Genomic DNA, 14,914 nt, shown 5'->3' with positions numbered 1-14,914 from the left:
TTTTTGTTTGGGTGTTTTTTTGTTTTTGCAGCTTGACTGCCACCCTTGCGAGCGTCGGAGCTGCCAGCATCCCCAGTGCTGGGCTGGTCACCATGCTGCTGATCCTCACTGCAGTGGGTCTGCCTACCCAGGACATCAGTTTGCTTGTTGCTGTTGACTGGCTTTTGTAAGTTGTGCTTGCCTCCACTGGTGGGTGCAGGAGGAGGAGGAGAGGTGCTTGTCTGCCATGCTTTCCAGCTGCTGATCTTTCAGAGCAGTAAGATTCTCCTCTGCAGATGAGGAAATGAGCTGTTTGATGGAGCAGGTAACACTGAAACCACCTTCTCAGCTTGTACAAGTCGTGCAGGAGCTTCCTGTAGGCCCCCTTCAGGTACTGGCAGGCTGGAGCCTTCTCTTCTCCAAGTTGAGCACCCCCAGCTCCCTCACTCTGTCCTCATAGCAGAGCTGCTCCAACCTCCTGATCATTTTCGTGGCCTCCTCTGGACCCTCTCCATTAGGTCCATGTCCTTCCTGTATTGAGGAAGTGGGCTGCTTGATGGAGCAGGTAGCACTGAAACCATCTTCTCAGCTTGCACAAGTTGTTCAGGAGCTACTGAAGTCAGGCTCCTATACTCTCTTCTCCCTAAGGATGCCCCTCCACCACAGACATAGCTGAAGAGGACTTTCCTCATCTTTTCATGTTTCTGTGTTTTATAGAACTGATCTAAAATTAAAGGCCAATGCTGAACATGCAGGTTCCACCAGGAAGTCATCAGCAAGTCTCATTTTTGGAGATCAAATGCTTGATGCCTGTAGTGAAGAAGGTCTATTTCCTTTTGAACATATGAAAGTAAAAAGCTTCTAAGAAAGAAACTGTTCTAGAGCAGATTACAAACCGAAGACAAATAAGAAAGCAAAGTGGTAGAGAGAAGGTCATTCCCTAGTTTGATGTTACTGACAGATTCCTCAGGCTGGAAAGACTGATTTGCATTTCCAAGGACAGGGGCTCAGTGGTCCTCTAGCTTGTCCTGGACTCCAGAAGCTTTTGTAATCATAGAATCATAGAATGGTCTGGGCTGGAAGGGACCTCCAAAGCTCATCCAGTCTGACCTCCCTGCAGTCAGCAGGGACAGCCCCAACTAGATCAGGCTGCCCAGGGCCTCATTGAACCTCATCTTGAATATCTCCAGGGAAGGAGCCTCAACCACCCCTGTGGGCAACCTCTTCCAGTGTTCCCCCACCCTCATAGTAAACAACTTCTTCCTAATATCCAATCTCAATCTGCTCTGCTCTAGTTTGAAGCCATTGCCCCTTGTCCTGTCCTTGCAGACCTTTGCAAACAGTCTCTCTCCAGCCTTCCTCTAAGCCCCCTTCAGGTACTGGAAGGCTGCTATTAGGTTTGCCTGGAGCCTTCTCTTCTCCAGGCTGTCCTGCTGCAGCACACTATCTTCTGGTTGTCCAGGGAGGTCACCTCCCCGGAGGTGTTCAAAGTCAGGCTGGATGAGACCTTGAGCAGCCTGGTTTAGTGGAAGGTGTCCCTGCTCATGGCATGGGGAGGGTTGGAACTGAATGGTCTTCAAGGTCCCTTACAACCTAAATCATTCTCTGAATCTCCTGGCCCACAGCCCTCTCATCCCTTTTTTCACTGAGGAAAGACATCTGTTTGTGTTGTGCCAGCTGTGGTGCCTAGAAGGGGACACAGAAGTGCCACTCTCTATTCTTTCTGCATCTCCTCCTACACTAGCAGCCTCAGATGCCTGCTGGTGGTACCTTTCAGCCCCAGATGCACAGCTGGCATCACACAAGAAGGAAAAGCAGGGCTGAGAATGTGAAGATAAAACAGCAAAATAATTTTATGTCATTAGCTTTTGGCTTGTTGAGAAGAATTCAGGAACTTGGTCAGTCCTCTGACCTCTATTTTTTGTACCTCCTGCTATGTTCTGTTACCTATCTTGCCACAAAGAGCTGTGAGGGACAGCAGGCAGCTCCTGCTTCTGCTTCAGGGAAAGTGAAAAATCAGGAATTTACAGCTTGGGAAGGCAAAGGGAAAAGATGACTTCCATGTTTTATATATAACTGAATGTCATGCTATCATGACTCAGAGGGGGGAAAGGAGGCAGGGTTCAGCAGTCAGGGTACAGCTAGCAGAGGGAAAGATGTGCTATGCTGTGGGTTTATTATATTTATGAGGTCATGGTTGAAAACAGGAAAGCAGCAGAAGAATCTGCAGCTGGGAGGAGAGCAGAAGGGAGGTGTGTACTCATTTCAAAGATTTTTTTTTTTTACTGGCTCTCAGCATAAGGCAAAATAGGTAGGTTTCTGCAGCTGGGAGGAGGATGTGTGAAAGGAGCCTGTGGTTTGGTTGGTTTTAGAGTGAAATGTCACTTAAAAATACCCCTGTGGACTGAGAAGCTCTACCCATCCTAGCAAACCTCAGAACTGTAAGCTCACCAGCAGGCTCATCTGCTAGTAGGTGCTGCATTTCAGGCCCAGCTTCAGCTGCCTTATCCCACCCTGCTTAGGACACAGGAGCATCTGCCCTGTGGAACCAGGCAGAGAACCTCCTTCAGTTGGCTTATCCCACCCTACTTAGGACACAGGAGCATCTGCACTGTGGAGCCAGGCAGAGAACCTCCTTCAGCTGCCTTATCCCACCCTACTTAGGACACAGGAGCATCTGCCCTGTGGAGCCAGGCAGAGAACCTCCTTCAGTTGGCTTATCCCACCCTACTTAGGGCACAGGAGCATCTGCCCTGTGGAGCCAGGCAGAGAACCTCCTTCAGCTGGCTTATCCCACCCTACTTAGGACACAGGAGCATCTGCCCTGTGGAGCCAGGCAGAGAACCTCCTTCAGTTGGCTTATCCCACCCTACTTAGGACACAGGAGCATCTGCACTGTGGAGCCAGGCAGAGAACCTCCTTCAGCTGGCTTATCCCACCCTGCTTAGGACACAGGAGCATCTGCCCTGTGGAGCCAGGCAGAGAACCTCCTTCAGTTGGCTTATCCCACCCTACTTAGGGCACAGGAGCATCTGCACTGTGGAGCCAGGCAGAGAACCTCCTTCAGTTGGCTTATCCCACCCTACTTAGGACACAGGAGCATCTGCCCTGTGGAGCCAGGCAGAGAACCTCCTTCAGTTGGCTTATCCCACCCTACTTAGGACACAGGAGCATCTGCACTGTGGAGCCAGGCAGAGAACCTCCTTCAGCTGGCTTATCCCACCCTGCTTAGGACACAGGAGCATCTGCCCTGTGGAGCCAGGCAGAGAACCTCCTTCAGTTGGCTTATCCCACCCTACTTAGGGCACAGGAGCATCTGCACTGTGGAGCCAGGCAGAGAACCTCCTTCAGCTGGCTTATCCCACCCTACTTAGGACACAGGAGCATCTGCACTGTGGAGCCAGGCAGAGAACCTCCTTCAGTTGGCTTATCCCACCCTGCTTAGGACACAGGAGCATCTGCACTGTGGAGCCAGGCAGAGAACCTCCTTCAGTTGGCTTATCCCACCCTACTTAGGACACAGGAGCATCTGCCCTGTGGAGCCAGGCAGAGAACCTCCTTCAGTTGGCTTATCCCACCCTACTTAGGACACAGGAGCATCTGCCCTGTGGAGCCAGGCAGAGAACCTCCTTCAGTTGGCTTATCCCACCCTACTTAGGACACAGGAGCATCTGCACTGTGGAGCCAGGCAGAGAACCTCCTTCAGCTGGCTTATCCCACCCTGCTTAGGGCACAGGAGCATCTGCACTGTGGAGCCAGGCAGAGAACCTCCTTCAGCTGGCTTATCCCACCCTACTTAGGACACAGGAGCATCTGCACTGTGGAGCCAGGCAGAGAACCTCCTTCAGCTGGCTTATCCCACCCTACTTAGGACACAGGAGCATCTGCACTGTGGAGCCAGGCAGAGAACCTCCTTCAGTTGGCTTATCCCACCCTACTTAGGACACAGGAGCATCTGCACTGTGGAGCCAGGCAGAGAACCTTGCAGCACAAGCAGCTGGATTTGGAATCCTTCTGGCCTTATGTGGTGGGTTGAAAATTCCCCCCCTCCCCAGCATTAACTTTGCCAGACCAGCTCAGTTGGAAGCAAATGGAAGCTGTGTTTACAAGCAAAAGTACAATCTACAGTGAAATGCAATGAAGATGTACAAAACACAATATTTACAATATTTACAGGGGGTTACAATTAATAAACAGCACAAGGAGAAGCTAATAGCTTTGCTCTCCCTAAGCCTCCTCCTTAGCCCCCTGTACAAAAGGGACAAGAGAAAGGAGCAGAGGGATGTTAGACTTAGCCAAAACAATGCAGCCAAGGTCAAGCAGAAGCCACTTAGTATCTCCCAGCCTGAAGAAGCGAGGAGAGGAATTGTTCTGGGAACCAAATCTTATGGTAGTTACCTCTCCAATGGGGTTGTTTAGAATGATTGCTATTTTCCTCCTTACACCCAATAGTGATTTATTTACAGTCTACCACTTTCTGGTCAAGATGCTGTGGAAAATTTTAAAGGCAGAGCCTGAAAACCACCACACCTGACAAGCAGCAGTGCGATTGCAGCGTGGCTCAGAAGTGAAAGAGGAGAAAGGGAAAAGAGATTTAAAAAGAGAGATGAAGGAGGCTCTGTGTGGTGCCAGCAGTGCTGTGAAGTTACTACCAAGTTGGCTGGTGGAGTTGTAGTGCTAATTAGTGTGTGTTCAACAGCTAATGAGCTGTATTTTCCATCCTGGTTGTGTTGTGGTAGACGTGATGATCTACTAAGATATGGAAAAGACTGCTGCTGGTGTTGCTGATGTGAGGAAAAGGCACACAGGCCAACTTTTTGAGCAAGCCTTTGGGCACACAGCCAGGCCTGAAGAAATCTCAAAGGAAAGGTCATAAAAAGATAGATTTTTTGCACACACACACACACACACACACACACACACACTTACAAATGTTGTCTTCTCCTGTTTCCTTAGGTCACCAAATGGTGTTGCAGTGGGATTTTCTGACAGGGTTGTAGAAGAGAAAATTATGTATTTAGGACCCAATTCCAGCCACTTTTCTACACCCACTGTGCAAAAAGCAACCAGCCACCTAGAAATAATTGGAATGGCTCCCTTGTAACATTCCAGTTCCAGACAATGAAGACTTCTTGTTTGACGAGTTTCTCAATATTTCTGATGACAGCAAATGTAAGGACATCAATTGATTTTACAACACTTCAGTCCTCTGAAACTGTGGTCCTGCCAAAACCAGTGGTGCCTGCTGTGGCCATGGTGTGACACATCTCATTCAGCTTGGCACTTAACACAAGGGTTCTGCATCCATCCATTTCTGCTCAGGCTGCTCCAATACCTCCAGATTGGGTTGCTCAACCTTTCCCCCTCCCACACGTACACCACACACTTTGGGAGCTCTTTCCCCAGGCAAGTTTTCCCAAGATTTCACAACTCAGTTTGCAACTGAGCACAGCACAGCAGTGACATTTAATAGGGCAGCAATGATATGCCAACAGCTGGAACAAAAACAGCTCCTTTGGCTCCAACCACAAGCTGGCTGCTTTCCAGGAGTGAGACTGACAGGATTAGCAAATACCATAGCACAGCAGCCTCCAGTACAGTGGTGTTTTGCAGTGAGGAGCAGAGGAACTAGAGAAAATGGGCTTGGGAGGCTTCTCTGGTGTTCAAACCTTCATTCAGCAGCTCAGAAAAAAGGTTGCCTGAGTTGTGACTCTGCTCTTTGCCTCAGAGCTAAATTCAGGACGTGCAATGCCTAGGTGATGTCTGGGTGTTATCAGAGAGGACTTCCACCAAGCCAGTTCAACTACAGAACACAGGAGCTCTTTCCTCTAGTGATAAGGAGGTAGGGTGAGGTAAAGATGCTACCTGGGCTGTGACTTAGCAGGTGTGCTAAGGTTTCCATCTGCTTTCTGAAGTGGGGTAAGGAGGCTGCAGTGGATTTTCAAGGTATCAGGAGCACTTTTTTTTTGCATGCTAACTATGGCATTGTGGACAAGGGTCTTATTCACTTCTTCTCATTTCTCTTCCTGACATTTCTGCTTCTATCCCTATTGATAAGTTTCCAGTTCTTCTGATTTATGATAGTTTGAGGAAATTTGGCATTAACCCTTATCAGGAACTGTCTTGGGGATGTCAGTTGGTGACACGCTCCCCAGGAGCCAGCAATGGTTGCTGGCAGCCCAGCAGGCAGCTGTGTGCTGGGCTGCATCCAAAGCAGGGAGAGCAGCAGTACAGGGAGGGGATTCTGCCCCTCTGCTCTGCTCTGCTCAGACCTCATCTGCAGCACTGCCTCCAGTTCTAGGGCCCCCAGCATAGGAGGGACATGGAGCTGCTGGAGAGGGTCCAGAGGAGGCCACCAAGATGATCAGAGAGCTGCAGAACCTCTCCCACTGGGGGCAGGCTGAGAGAATTGGAGCTGTTCAGCCTGGAGAAGAAAAGGCTCCAGGGAGACCTTAGAGCATCCTTCCAGTACCTGAAGGGGCTCCAGGAGAGCTGGGGAGGGACTTTTGACAAAGGCTGGGGGTGACAGGATGAGGGACAATGGCTTTGAGCTGGAAGAGGGGAGATGGAGACTGGAGAGTTGGAAGACACTGCAACAGGTTGCCCAGGGAGGCTGTGGATGCCCCCTCCCTGGAGGTGTTCAAGGCCAGGTTGGATGAGAAACTTCTTTACAGTGAGGGTGATGGAACCCTGGAGCAGGCTGCCCAGAGAGGTCTCCTTCTCTGAACACATTCAAAGCCCATTCCTGGATGCATTCCTGTGCAGACTACCCTGGGTGATCCTGCTATGGCAAGAGGATTGAACCAGATGACCTCTTGAAGTCCTTCCAACCTCTAATGTTCTGTGATTCTGTGACTCTCAGAGGTCATCTTGTCCAACCCCCCTGCAGGAACATCTTTAACTAGATCAGGTTACTCAGGGCCCTATCAAGTTTCACCTTGTCTCCAGGGATGGCACCTCCAACACCTCTCTGGGCAGCCTGTTGCAGTGTTCCACCACCCTCATTATAAAGAACTTGATCCTGATGTCCAACCTAACTCTGTCCTGCTCTAGTTTCAAACCGTTGCCACTTGTCCTGTCACTACAAGGCCTTTCTAAACTGTCCCTTCCCAGCTTTCTTGTAGACTCCCTTCAGAACTTGAAATGCTGCTCTAAGGTCTCCCTGGAGCCTTCTCTTCTCCAGGCTGGACAGCCCCAGATCCATCCTCTGGCATCAGTGAATACTTTCAGCATTTAATACCACTCACATGAAATGAAATACTGCAGGTGTTCTTTTTCTGGAGCTGTATTGGCAGGTTCTGTAGATTTGATGATCTTAATTAGGAATTGCACTCAGAAAGTGACCTTTTCCTGCTCTGCACCAGGTTTAAAACTCTCTCTTCACAGGCATGGCATGAGAGCTGTATGAAGCTTGTGTGGAGCAAAACTGGAAGGATGTCTTTCCTCTTGGGGGTTGTTGGGTTGGTTGGTTATGGGAGACATTATTGGAGGCTTTTTTTTTTATTATTATTATTGGTAATCTTTGGATGACCAAAAAAAACCCAAAAAACAACCCAACCCCAAACTGCTTCAACTAAGATGTTGCACCACAAACTCTTAAATATGTGAGCATAATGCAGAAGGCTGAGAGCCCTGGGGCTGTTGAGCCTGGAGAAGAGCAGCCTGAGAAGGGATCTGAGCGGTGCTCAGCAGGGGCTAAAGGGTGGGGAGCAAGAGGATGAGGCCAGGTTCTTATCACTGGTGCCCAGTGACAGGACAAGGGGCAATAGGCACAAAATTGAACCCAGGAGGTTTCACTTCAACTTAAGGAGAAACTTCTTTGGTGTGAGGGTGCTGGAGCCCTGGAGCTGCACATCTTTATCAGCAGCAATGAGGTCACCCCTAAGGCTCCTCTGCTCCAAGCCTCAGCTCCCTCAGTCTCTCCTCCTACGGAAGATGTTCTACTCCCCTCATCAGTTTTGTGGCTCTGTGGTGGTCTCTCTCAAGCGGTTCCCTGAAGTCCTTCCTGAGCTGAGGGGCTCAGAACTGGACATAGTACTCCAGATGCAGCCTCACCAGGGCAGAGTAGAGGGGGAGGAGAAGCTCTCTGGACCTACTCACCACAGCCCTTCTAATCCCCCCCAGAATGCCATTGGCCTTCTTGGCCACCAGAGCACATTGCTGGCTCATGGGCAACCTCCCATCCACCAGCACCCCCAGGGCCTTTTCCTCTTCACTGCTCTCCAGCAGCTCAGTCCCCAACCTGTACTGCTCTATGGGGTTGCTCTTCCCCAGGAAGCGCCCAACAACCACAGTTCCTTATCCTGAAGCACGTGAGCCTCTTTGGGCAGCCTGTGCCAGGCAGAAGCACTTGTTCCTGAAATGCTGTCCCAGCTCATCGTTTTGTAGGCCATGACCTATATTTGGTTGGCACATATGCCAACCACTGGCATGCAGCAGTGTGGGTGGGCATGCTGCCATGCTGACAGATGACCATCTGTAAGGAGAGGAGCTTTGGTGGCCTGAACCTTATGGAGATGTTTTAGGCATTTTCCCCACCCTGTAGTGTGCTTGCTGAGACCAAAGGGAGAGGCTATTTGTTAATTTGGCCCCGAACTGAGAATGCTTCAGCAGAGTGCCATGGGCTAGTTGATTGCTTAGGGCTGGGTGATAGGTTGGACTGGATGAGCTTGGAGGTCTCTTCCAACCTGATTGATTCTATGATTCTATGATCCAAGCCCCTTTTCTCTGGCTGCATTAAGTTCAGCGCTGTGATAAATTCAGATTAAACAAAAGGCAACGATGGGAGCCTGGCACTGCCATAGAAAAGCTCCAGCTCCAGAAGCAGGCACTGGGGAGCTGTTGTTCAAGCACTGCTCTGCAGTTTGGCTGTGGCTAGAGCTCCAGCTCTTTGCCAAAACCTGCGAGGAGGAGCAGCTGGGCCATGGGAGTTTGCACATCCTGCTTGTCTGAACAAGTCCCTTGGTGAAGGAAGCTTTTCAATTCCGCTTGAAAGCTGCCACCTTTCTGTCCTGAAAGATGGCTTCACTTTTCTGAGCTCACTATTCTGAGCTCACTTTTCTGAGCTCACTTTCCTGTGCTCAGTATTGAGCTCAGTATTCTGAGCTCAGTATTCTGAGCTCACTTTTCTGAGCTCACTATTCTGAGGTCACTTTTCTGTGCTCAGTATTGAGGTCACTATTCTGAGCTCACTATTCTGAGCTCGCTTTTCTGTGCTCAGTATTGAGCTCACTTTTCTGAGCTCAGTATTCTGAGCTCACTTTTCTGAGCTTGCTATTCCAAGCTCACTATTCCGAGCTTACTTTTCTGAGCTCACTACTCTGAGCTCACTAATCTGAGCTCACTTTTCTGAGCTCACTATTCCGAGCTCACTATTCCAAGCTCACTTTGTACGGTACCTGCAGCACTCCCAGGGCTCTGCTTTCCCTTCCTCTCCCATCCTTTCAGCCTCTGCCTTCTGCTTGTTCCGCAGGGACCGGATGCGGACGTCAGTCAACGTGGTGGGGGATTCTTTTGGTGCTGGCATTGTCTACCACCTTTCCAAGGCAGAACTGGACAGCATCGATTCCCATCACAAAGGGCACGAAGACATTGAAATGACCAAGACTCAGTCCATCTACGACGACATGAAAAACCATAGGGAAAACAACTCAAACCAGTGTGTTTTTGCAGCTCACAACTCAGTCATAGTAGATGAGTGCAAGGTACCGTTCACATTTATGGATATTGAGACCTGTATATAGCACTGCATGCTTTACCTTCTCTCTTAACCTGCATGTGTTGTTCAAATCCTTCTGCAAATAACCATGTTGACAACAAGGTCCATGAATCCCAGACGTTTTCAGTGAGGTGGTGGTTTGCACTCTTCGTAACAGTTTGCCCTTTGAGGGGGGGAAAAAAAAAACAACCAACCAACCAACCAACCGACAAAAACCCGACCCCATGTACATTGTTTACATATCCAAAAGGCGAGCTGCAGCCTATTATGGAATATGCCAAGACGCAGAGAACGTGGCATCACCTTCTGTGGACGATTGCTTAGTTCCCCACGGCAACAGAGGAGTGGCTTTGCCAGCCCAGAGGAAGGATAGCCGCGGGGCAGCCGCAGGTGGTGTCATTTGCTGACCGCCTTCCGCGATACGCTGCTCGGAGATGGACGTGTTGAATGCACTTTAGCCCACCCGAATGCTCCTGCACTCATGCAGCATGCTTCTGCTTTGCTCCTGTCATCCTCCCCGCCTCTTCTGAGGCACAGACATCACCTTCTCTCTCTAACCTTTGCTGTGACTAACATGGATTGTTAATAGTTACCCTAAGGGCTTGATCAGAGCAAAGTGAGCTCGAGAAACCCCACCAGGCGGCAGCTGGGGGAGGTTAGCGTGGGTTCAGGTTTCTTTAGCACCCACTGCTAGCGTGGGGGGGTGTGATGGCTTGAAGCTTTTCCCCCTGTAGTCCCAAAAGTAAACACATTTAGATTTAGGAAACAAGCCCCCAAGTAAACAGACTTAGATTTCCGCGCCCCCTCTCCCTTTTCTTTTTTTTTCTTTCCCAGTAGGGTAAAAGCAAAATAGGCAGGAGAAAGGAGAGGTAAAACCATGAAAGAAATGGTCTGGAGTCAGTTTGGAAGTTAAAAGGTAATTTTTAACAACAAAAAATTTTATATATATATATATATATATATATATATATATATAGTATTTGAGTAACAGGGAAAGTTACAAAGGTATAAGGAAAAGGGTAAATAGAAAAATATACCAAACCAGGCCCAGCTGGCATTGGATTCCCTTGATGCAAATGGATTCAGTTCTTTAGAAAATGCAGGTGCACCATGGAGGCAAGCCATGTGGCAGCTCAGGAAGCAGGAGCAGCAGGGACCCTTCTGTCAAGCAGGTGAGGCAGGGGGAAAAAGGGTGATTGAAGAAAGTGGTCTCCTTTAAATAGGCTTTCTGGACAGGTAGGGGGAATGGAATAGACCTTTGGTCCAGGGGACCCCTCCTCCTGGGATGGGGGAAAACCAAGTCTCTCTCTCTGCCCACCCGGATCAGGCTTCTTTTGTCCACTTGGGGGCTGGGTTCTTTTCATCCCCCTTCAAGGACGGGTGTAACCTGGGACAGGGTACTTGAAAATCCAGAGAGGATGTTTGAGAAGGAGGAGAAAGAGGGTGAAGCAACCTGGAGCTTTTCATTCCATATCTTCTTTTACAATGTGTGAGCGCTCTGGTCTGATCCTGTGTGCTGACTTTGGCACAGTGGATTTGCCAGAGAGCCTGCTTCAGCCTTCTGTCCAAACAGATCCATCCAGTTGCCACAGCTAGCCAGTACCTAACTGTGAAAGCCAACAGTACCATTAGCAGCCCACCACACAAGTCCTCATCTCTCCTTTCCACCTGTCTCCATCTCCAGCCTGGCTGGAAATGTCTTCAGAATGGAATATTTTTTTATTTATTCTTTTTCTGCCCTAATGCTTACATCTAGATCATATCCTTCCAAACCTGAAATTCCTAGGGGGAAAAGAGTACTGAATTCAGAAAAGGGAAAAAAAAAAACACCTTTCACCTTAGCCTCCCTTTTTTCCCAAGTGTTTAATAGAATGTGGTTTGGTTTTTGGTTTGGGTTTTGGGTTTGTTCTTTAATTAAACCCAATCTTGGGTTTTTTTGTTTTGTTGTTATTTTTTAGTTAAACCAAATCTTGGTTTTTTGTTTTGTTCTTTGTTGTTGTTGTTTTTTTTTCGTTAAACCCAATCTTGGGTTTTTGTTTTGTTCTTTGTTGTTTTTAATTAAACACAATCTTGGGGTTTTTTTGTTTTGTTCTTTGTTGTTTTTTTAGTTAAACCCAATCTTGGTTTTTTCTTTCACTTTGTTGTTTTTATAAATAAATCCAATCTTGGTTTCTTGTTTTGTTTTGCTGTTTATTTTTTAATTAAACCAAATCTTGGGTTTGGGGTTTTTTGTTGTTGTTGTGGTTTTTTTTTTAATTAAACCCATTCTGATATGGTTCTACCCTTTTCTGACTTACTCTTTTTACATCAGAAAAGCTAAAGAAAACCAAAAACACCTGGGAAGAGAATCCCTGCTTAAACAAAACTAAGTTGTCAGCAACGTACATTAAAAAAAAAGAAGAAGAAGAAAAAAGGAAAGGCTAAAGGAAAAAAAAACAAACAAAAAAACACAAAGAAGTAAGAGAAATTCCTTGAAAGGAAAGGTCTGATGCATAGAAGCTTTTTGTCATTAGAAATAAGCATGCACACACACACACCCCTTTTGGTTGACTTCTTTGGGAACTTTTGGAGATCTTTTATTAATCTTTTTCCCCCCAGTGCAATAGGCTATGCTCATTTTAATGTTTTTAAGCCCAGCTCAGCTCCCATGGACCACTGTGAATCAGGGTTGTGGAACAGAACAGTGATTGTTTGATCTCCCTCCAGTCTCTCAGATTTGCACAGAGATGTGAGCCAAGCTAGAAAGCAGCAGCCAGCTGATGGGATACTTGCTACACTTTCTTTCTCCTTCAGTTTCTCTCCACGTTTTTTTGCCTGTCCAGGCACTAGCTTACCTCAAACCCACAGATTCATGTCCTAAGCACATGCTTGAATTAAACTCTGGGAGCGGTCCTCTGGAAGCTAGAAGCGCTTGTCCTTTTTTCATTGTTTTAGGTTTTGCTCTGCTTGTGGTCTCAGTGTTGCACTTTTAAACTGATGGAAAGAGCCAGGCCTTGGTGGGTTGAGCCTGTGGGTCACCCTGTGTCTGCCTGCAAGCTGCCAAAAAGGATGGACGGATGTTGTCATCTGCTCTATGAGCTACCAGCGCTGGCATCTGCAAAACGTTTGGAGCACGTCAAAGCGGTCTGCAGCTCCCGAGTGCTAGAGTAGCAAAAGCAGCAGTGTAGGATTTGGGGCTTCAACAAGAGCCAGCTGTTAAATCTGAGGAGACATCTCTTCATCCTGTCCAGTGCACTGGTGGGTTGAAGAGCTCACTGCAACTCTGCTCAGGGTCTGGAAGAGCTGCTCTACTAGCATGTCCTTTCTGTGTCCTGTCTGTGTAATGCTGCTCTTTATCCTCTTGCATGGTCAGTGGCTGTTTGTAAGAAGTAGTTTGCCTTTATGTGGGTTTGGGTTATTTTTTTTTTAATGGCCACGTTTCACACGACTCTGTGACTTTCATGTCTGAATAAGCTGTTGCTTCCTCTGTTTGCATGTCTCCTCCTTTCAATGAGCTAAGAAAAAAAAGCTTTGACTCCCTGTCAAAAAAAAAAAAAATCACTGCATGTTGTCATCTTTCCGTGTCCCACTGCTTCCCACGCATCCACTTCATCCGGCATGTGGAATTTCAGCTCTGTCCCTCTTAAGTTTTCATTTGAAGCTGAGGATGCTGACTTTCCAGGTAAGTTAGGAAAGGCCAAGCCCTCCATTCAGCATTCAATGGCAGGGTCTCTCACGTTGACAAAGGTCTGGATCGTGTTGGTGAAGTGAAATTGGCGTTTTACCTTCTGAAAGGGTTGGGAGTGATTTGGCTGTACCAAAGCATGGGGTAATTGCATTGTTCTGTGGGCTGCAATATCCTGGCCAGTGTTTCCTGTGAGTTGGTAGATCACTGGATGTCTTCTACCATGCTCAAAACCTACAAACTCCAGCACGAATCTTTTCGTGCAAGAGTGATGCTTTTGCTGTGCTTTGTGTGAGACAAACAGAGCACTGCTGTGAATTTGTCATCTAGCTTATGGTCAAAACCTTCCACTGCTTTGTTAGAGACAGCAGTGTCCTGAACAATGCTTTCCCAGCATCTCTTGTCCTCCATTTCTTTCCAGGTGGTGTAATTGTAGGTGAATTTGTATAGATACACCTCGATGATCATTCTGGCCTTGCATATTGCTCTTGTCCTTGCATCAGGTGTCCTGGTTTGCTAAGGAATTCCACTGACTTCCTCCATGAAATAAATTATAATAATAATTGTAATAAAATGATAATCTGTTTTTGAGATAATCCACAGAAATCTGTAGGAGATAGAGAGGAGTAAAAGCAGAAGTTATTTCAAACTAGAGAAGGGGGCAGATTTAGACTGGATATCAGGAAGAAGTTCTTTACTCTGAGGGTTGTGGAACACTGGAACAGGTTGCCCAGGGAGGTGGTTGAGGCTCCTTCCCTGGAGATATTCAAGGTGAGGCTGGACGAGGCCCTGGGCAACCTGATCTAGTTGGGGATGTCCCTGCAGGGAGGTCAGACTGGATGACCTTTGGAGGTCCCTTCCAGCCTGGACCATTATATGCTTCTATGATATTAAAACAACTCTCCAGCAAAGGCTATGAAATGTGGGACTTCTTTTCTAGTGCTGCTGCTTTCTAGTCAGTGTACTCACCGGGCAGCAGCCTCAGGACGTGGGAGTGTTGTGAACCGTGAATAAAAAGATGTGACGTGTCCTGAGCCACGGTGCAGGGAACTCCTGCCCCTGCCACCACCTCCCATGCACAGCTCATGACTTCTCATGTCAAAGTGCCTTGGCCTTTAAGTTGGTTGTTGATGATAATTACTTGCAGGTCACACTGGCAACCAATGGCAAATCTGCAGACTTCAGTGTTGTTGAAGAAGAGCCTTGGAAACGTGAAAACTAAAGGAAGAGATTCCTAGCTCCACCTTTAATAAGCCCTGAAGCTCTCTCCTGGCAAAAGATATCAACATTAAAGAAGATTTCTCTCTCTTTTTTTTTAATTTTTGTTTTGGTTTGTTTGTTTTTTGTTTTTTTCTGTTTAACAGCTACAGTTTCTGCTTACTTAATTCCTTAACTGAAACTTAGCAAAGATGTCACCGAGTTCCTTGTAGTGTCTTTGCCAAGCCGTGCTCCGTCCCCAGCCATCTCCCTGGTGCTGCTGCATGGATGGTGCAGCTGCAGAGTGTGCCATGCAGTGCTCCAGGCAGTGCCATGTGCTTTCCCCCTGCCTCCCC

General features: G+C 47.8%; 1 protein-coding gene across 1 annotated transcript in view; it reads left to right on the top strand.

Annotated features, from left to right (window-relative positions):
* Positions 1 to 14,583, top strand: part of SLC1A2 (solute carrier family 1 member 2) — a 53,759-nt gene extending 39,176 nt beyond the window's left edge. The window contains exons 9-11 of the mRNA XM_054400046.1: positions 32 to 166; positions 9,452 to 9,683; positions 14,509 to 14,583. Of these exons, the coding sequence (XP_054256021.1) occupies positions 32 to 166; positions 9,452 to 9,683; positions 14,509 to 14,583 (442 nt within the window). The remainder of the gene's footprint in view (positions 1 to 31; positions 167 to 9,451; positions 9,684 to 14,508) is intronic.
* Positions 14,584 to 14,914: the final 331 nt, after the last annotated feature.

The sequence above is a fragment of the Indicator indicator genome, chromosome 4, assembly GCF_027791375.1.
Source record: "Indicator indicator isolate 239-I01 chromosome 4, UM_Iind_1.1, whole genome shotgun sequence".
NCBI lineage: Eukaryota > Metazoa > Chordata > Aves > Piciformes > Indicatoridae > Indicator > Indicator indicator.
This window is presented reverse-complemented; position numbering and strand designations above follow the sequence as displayed.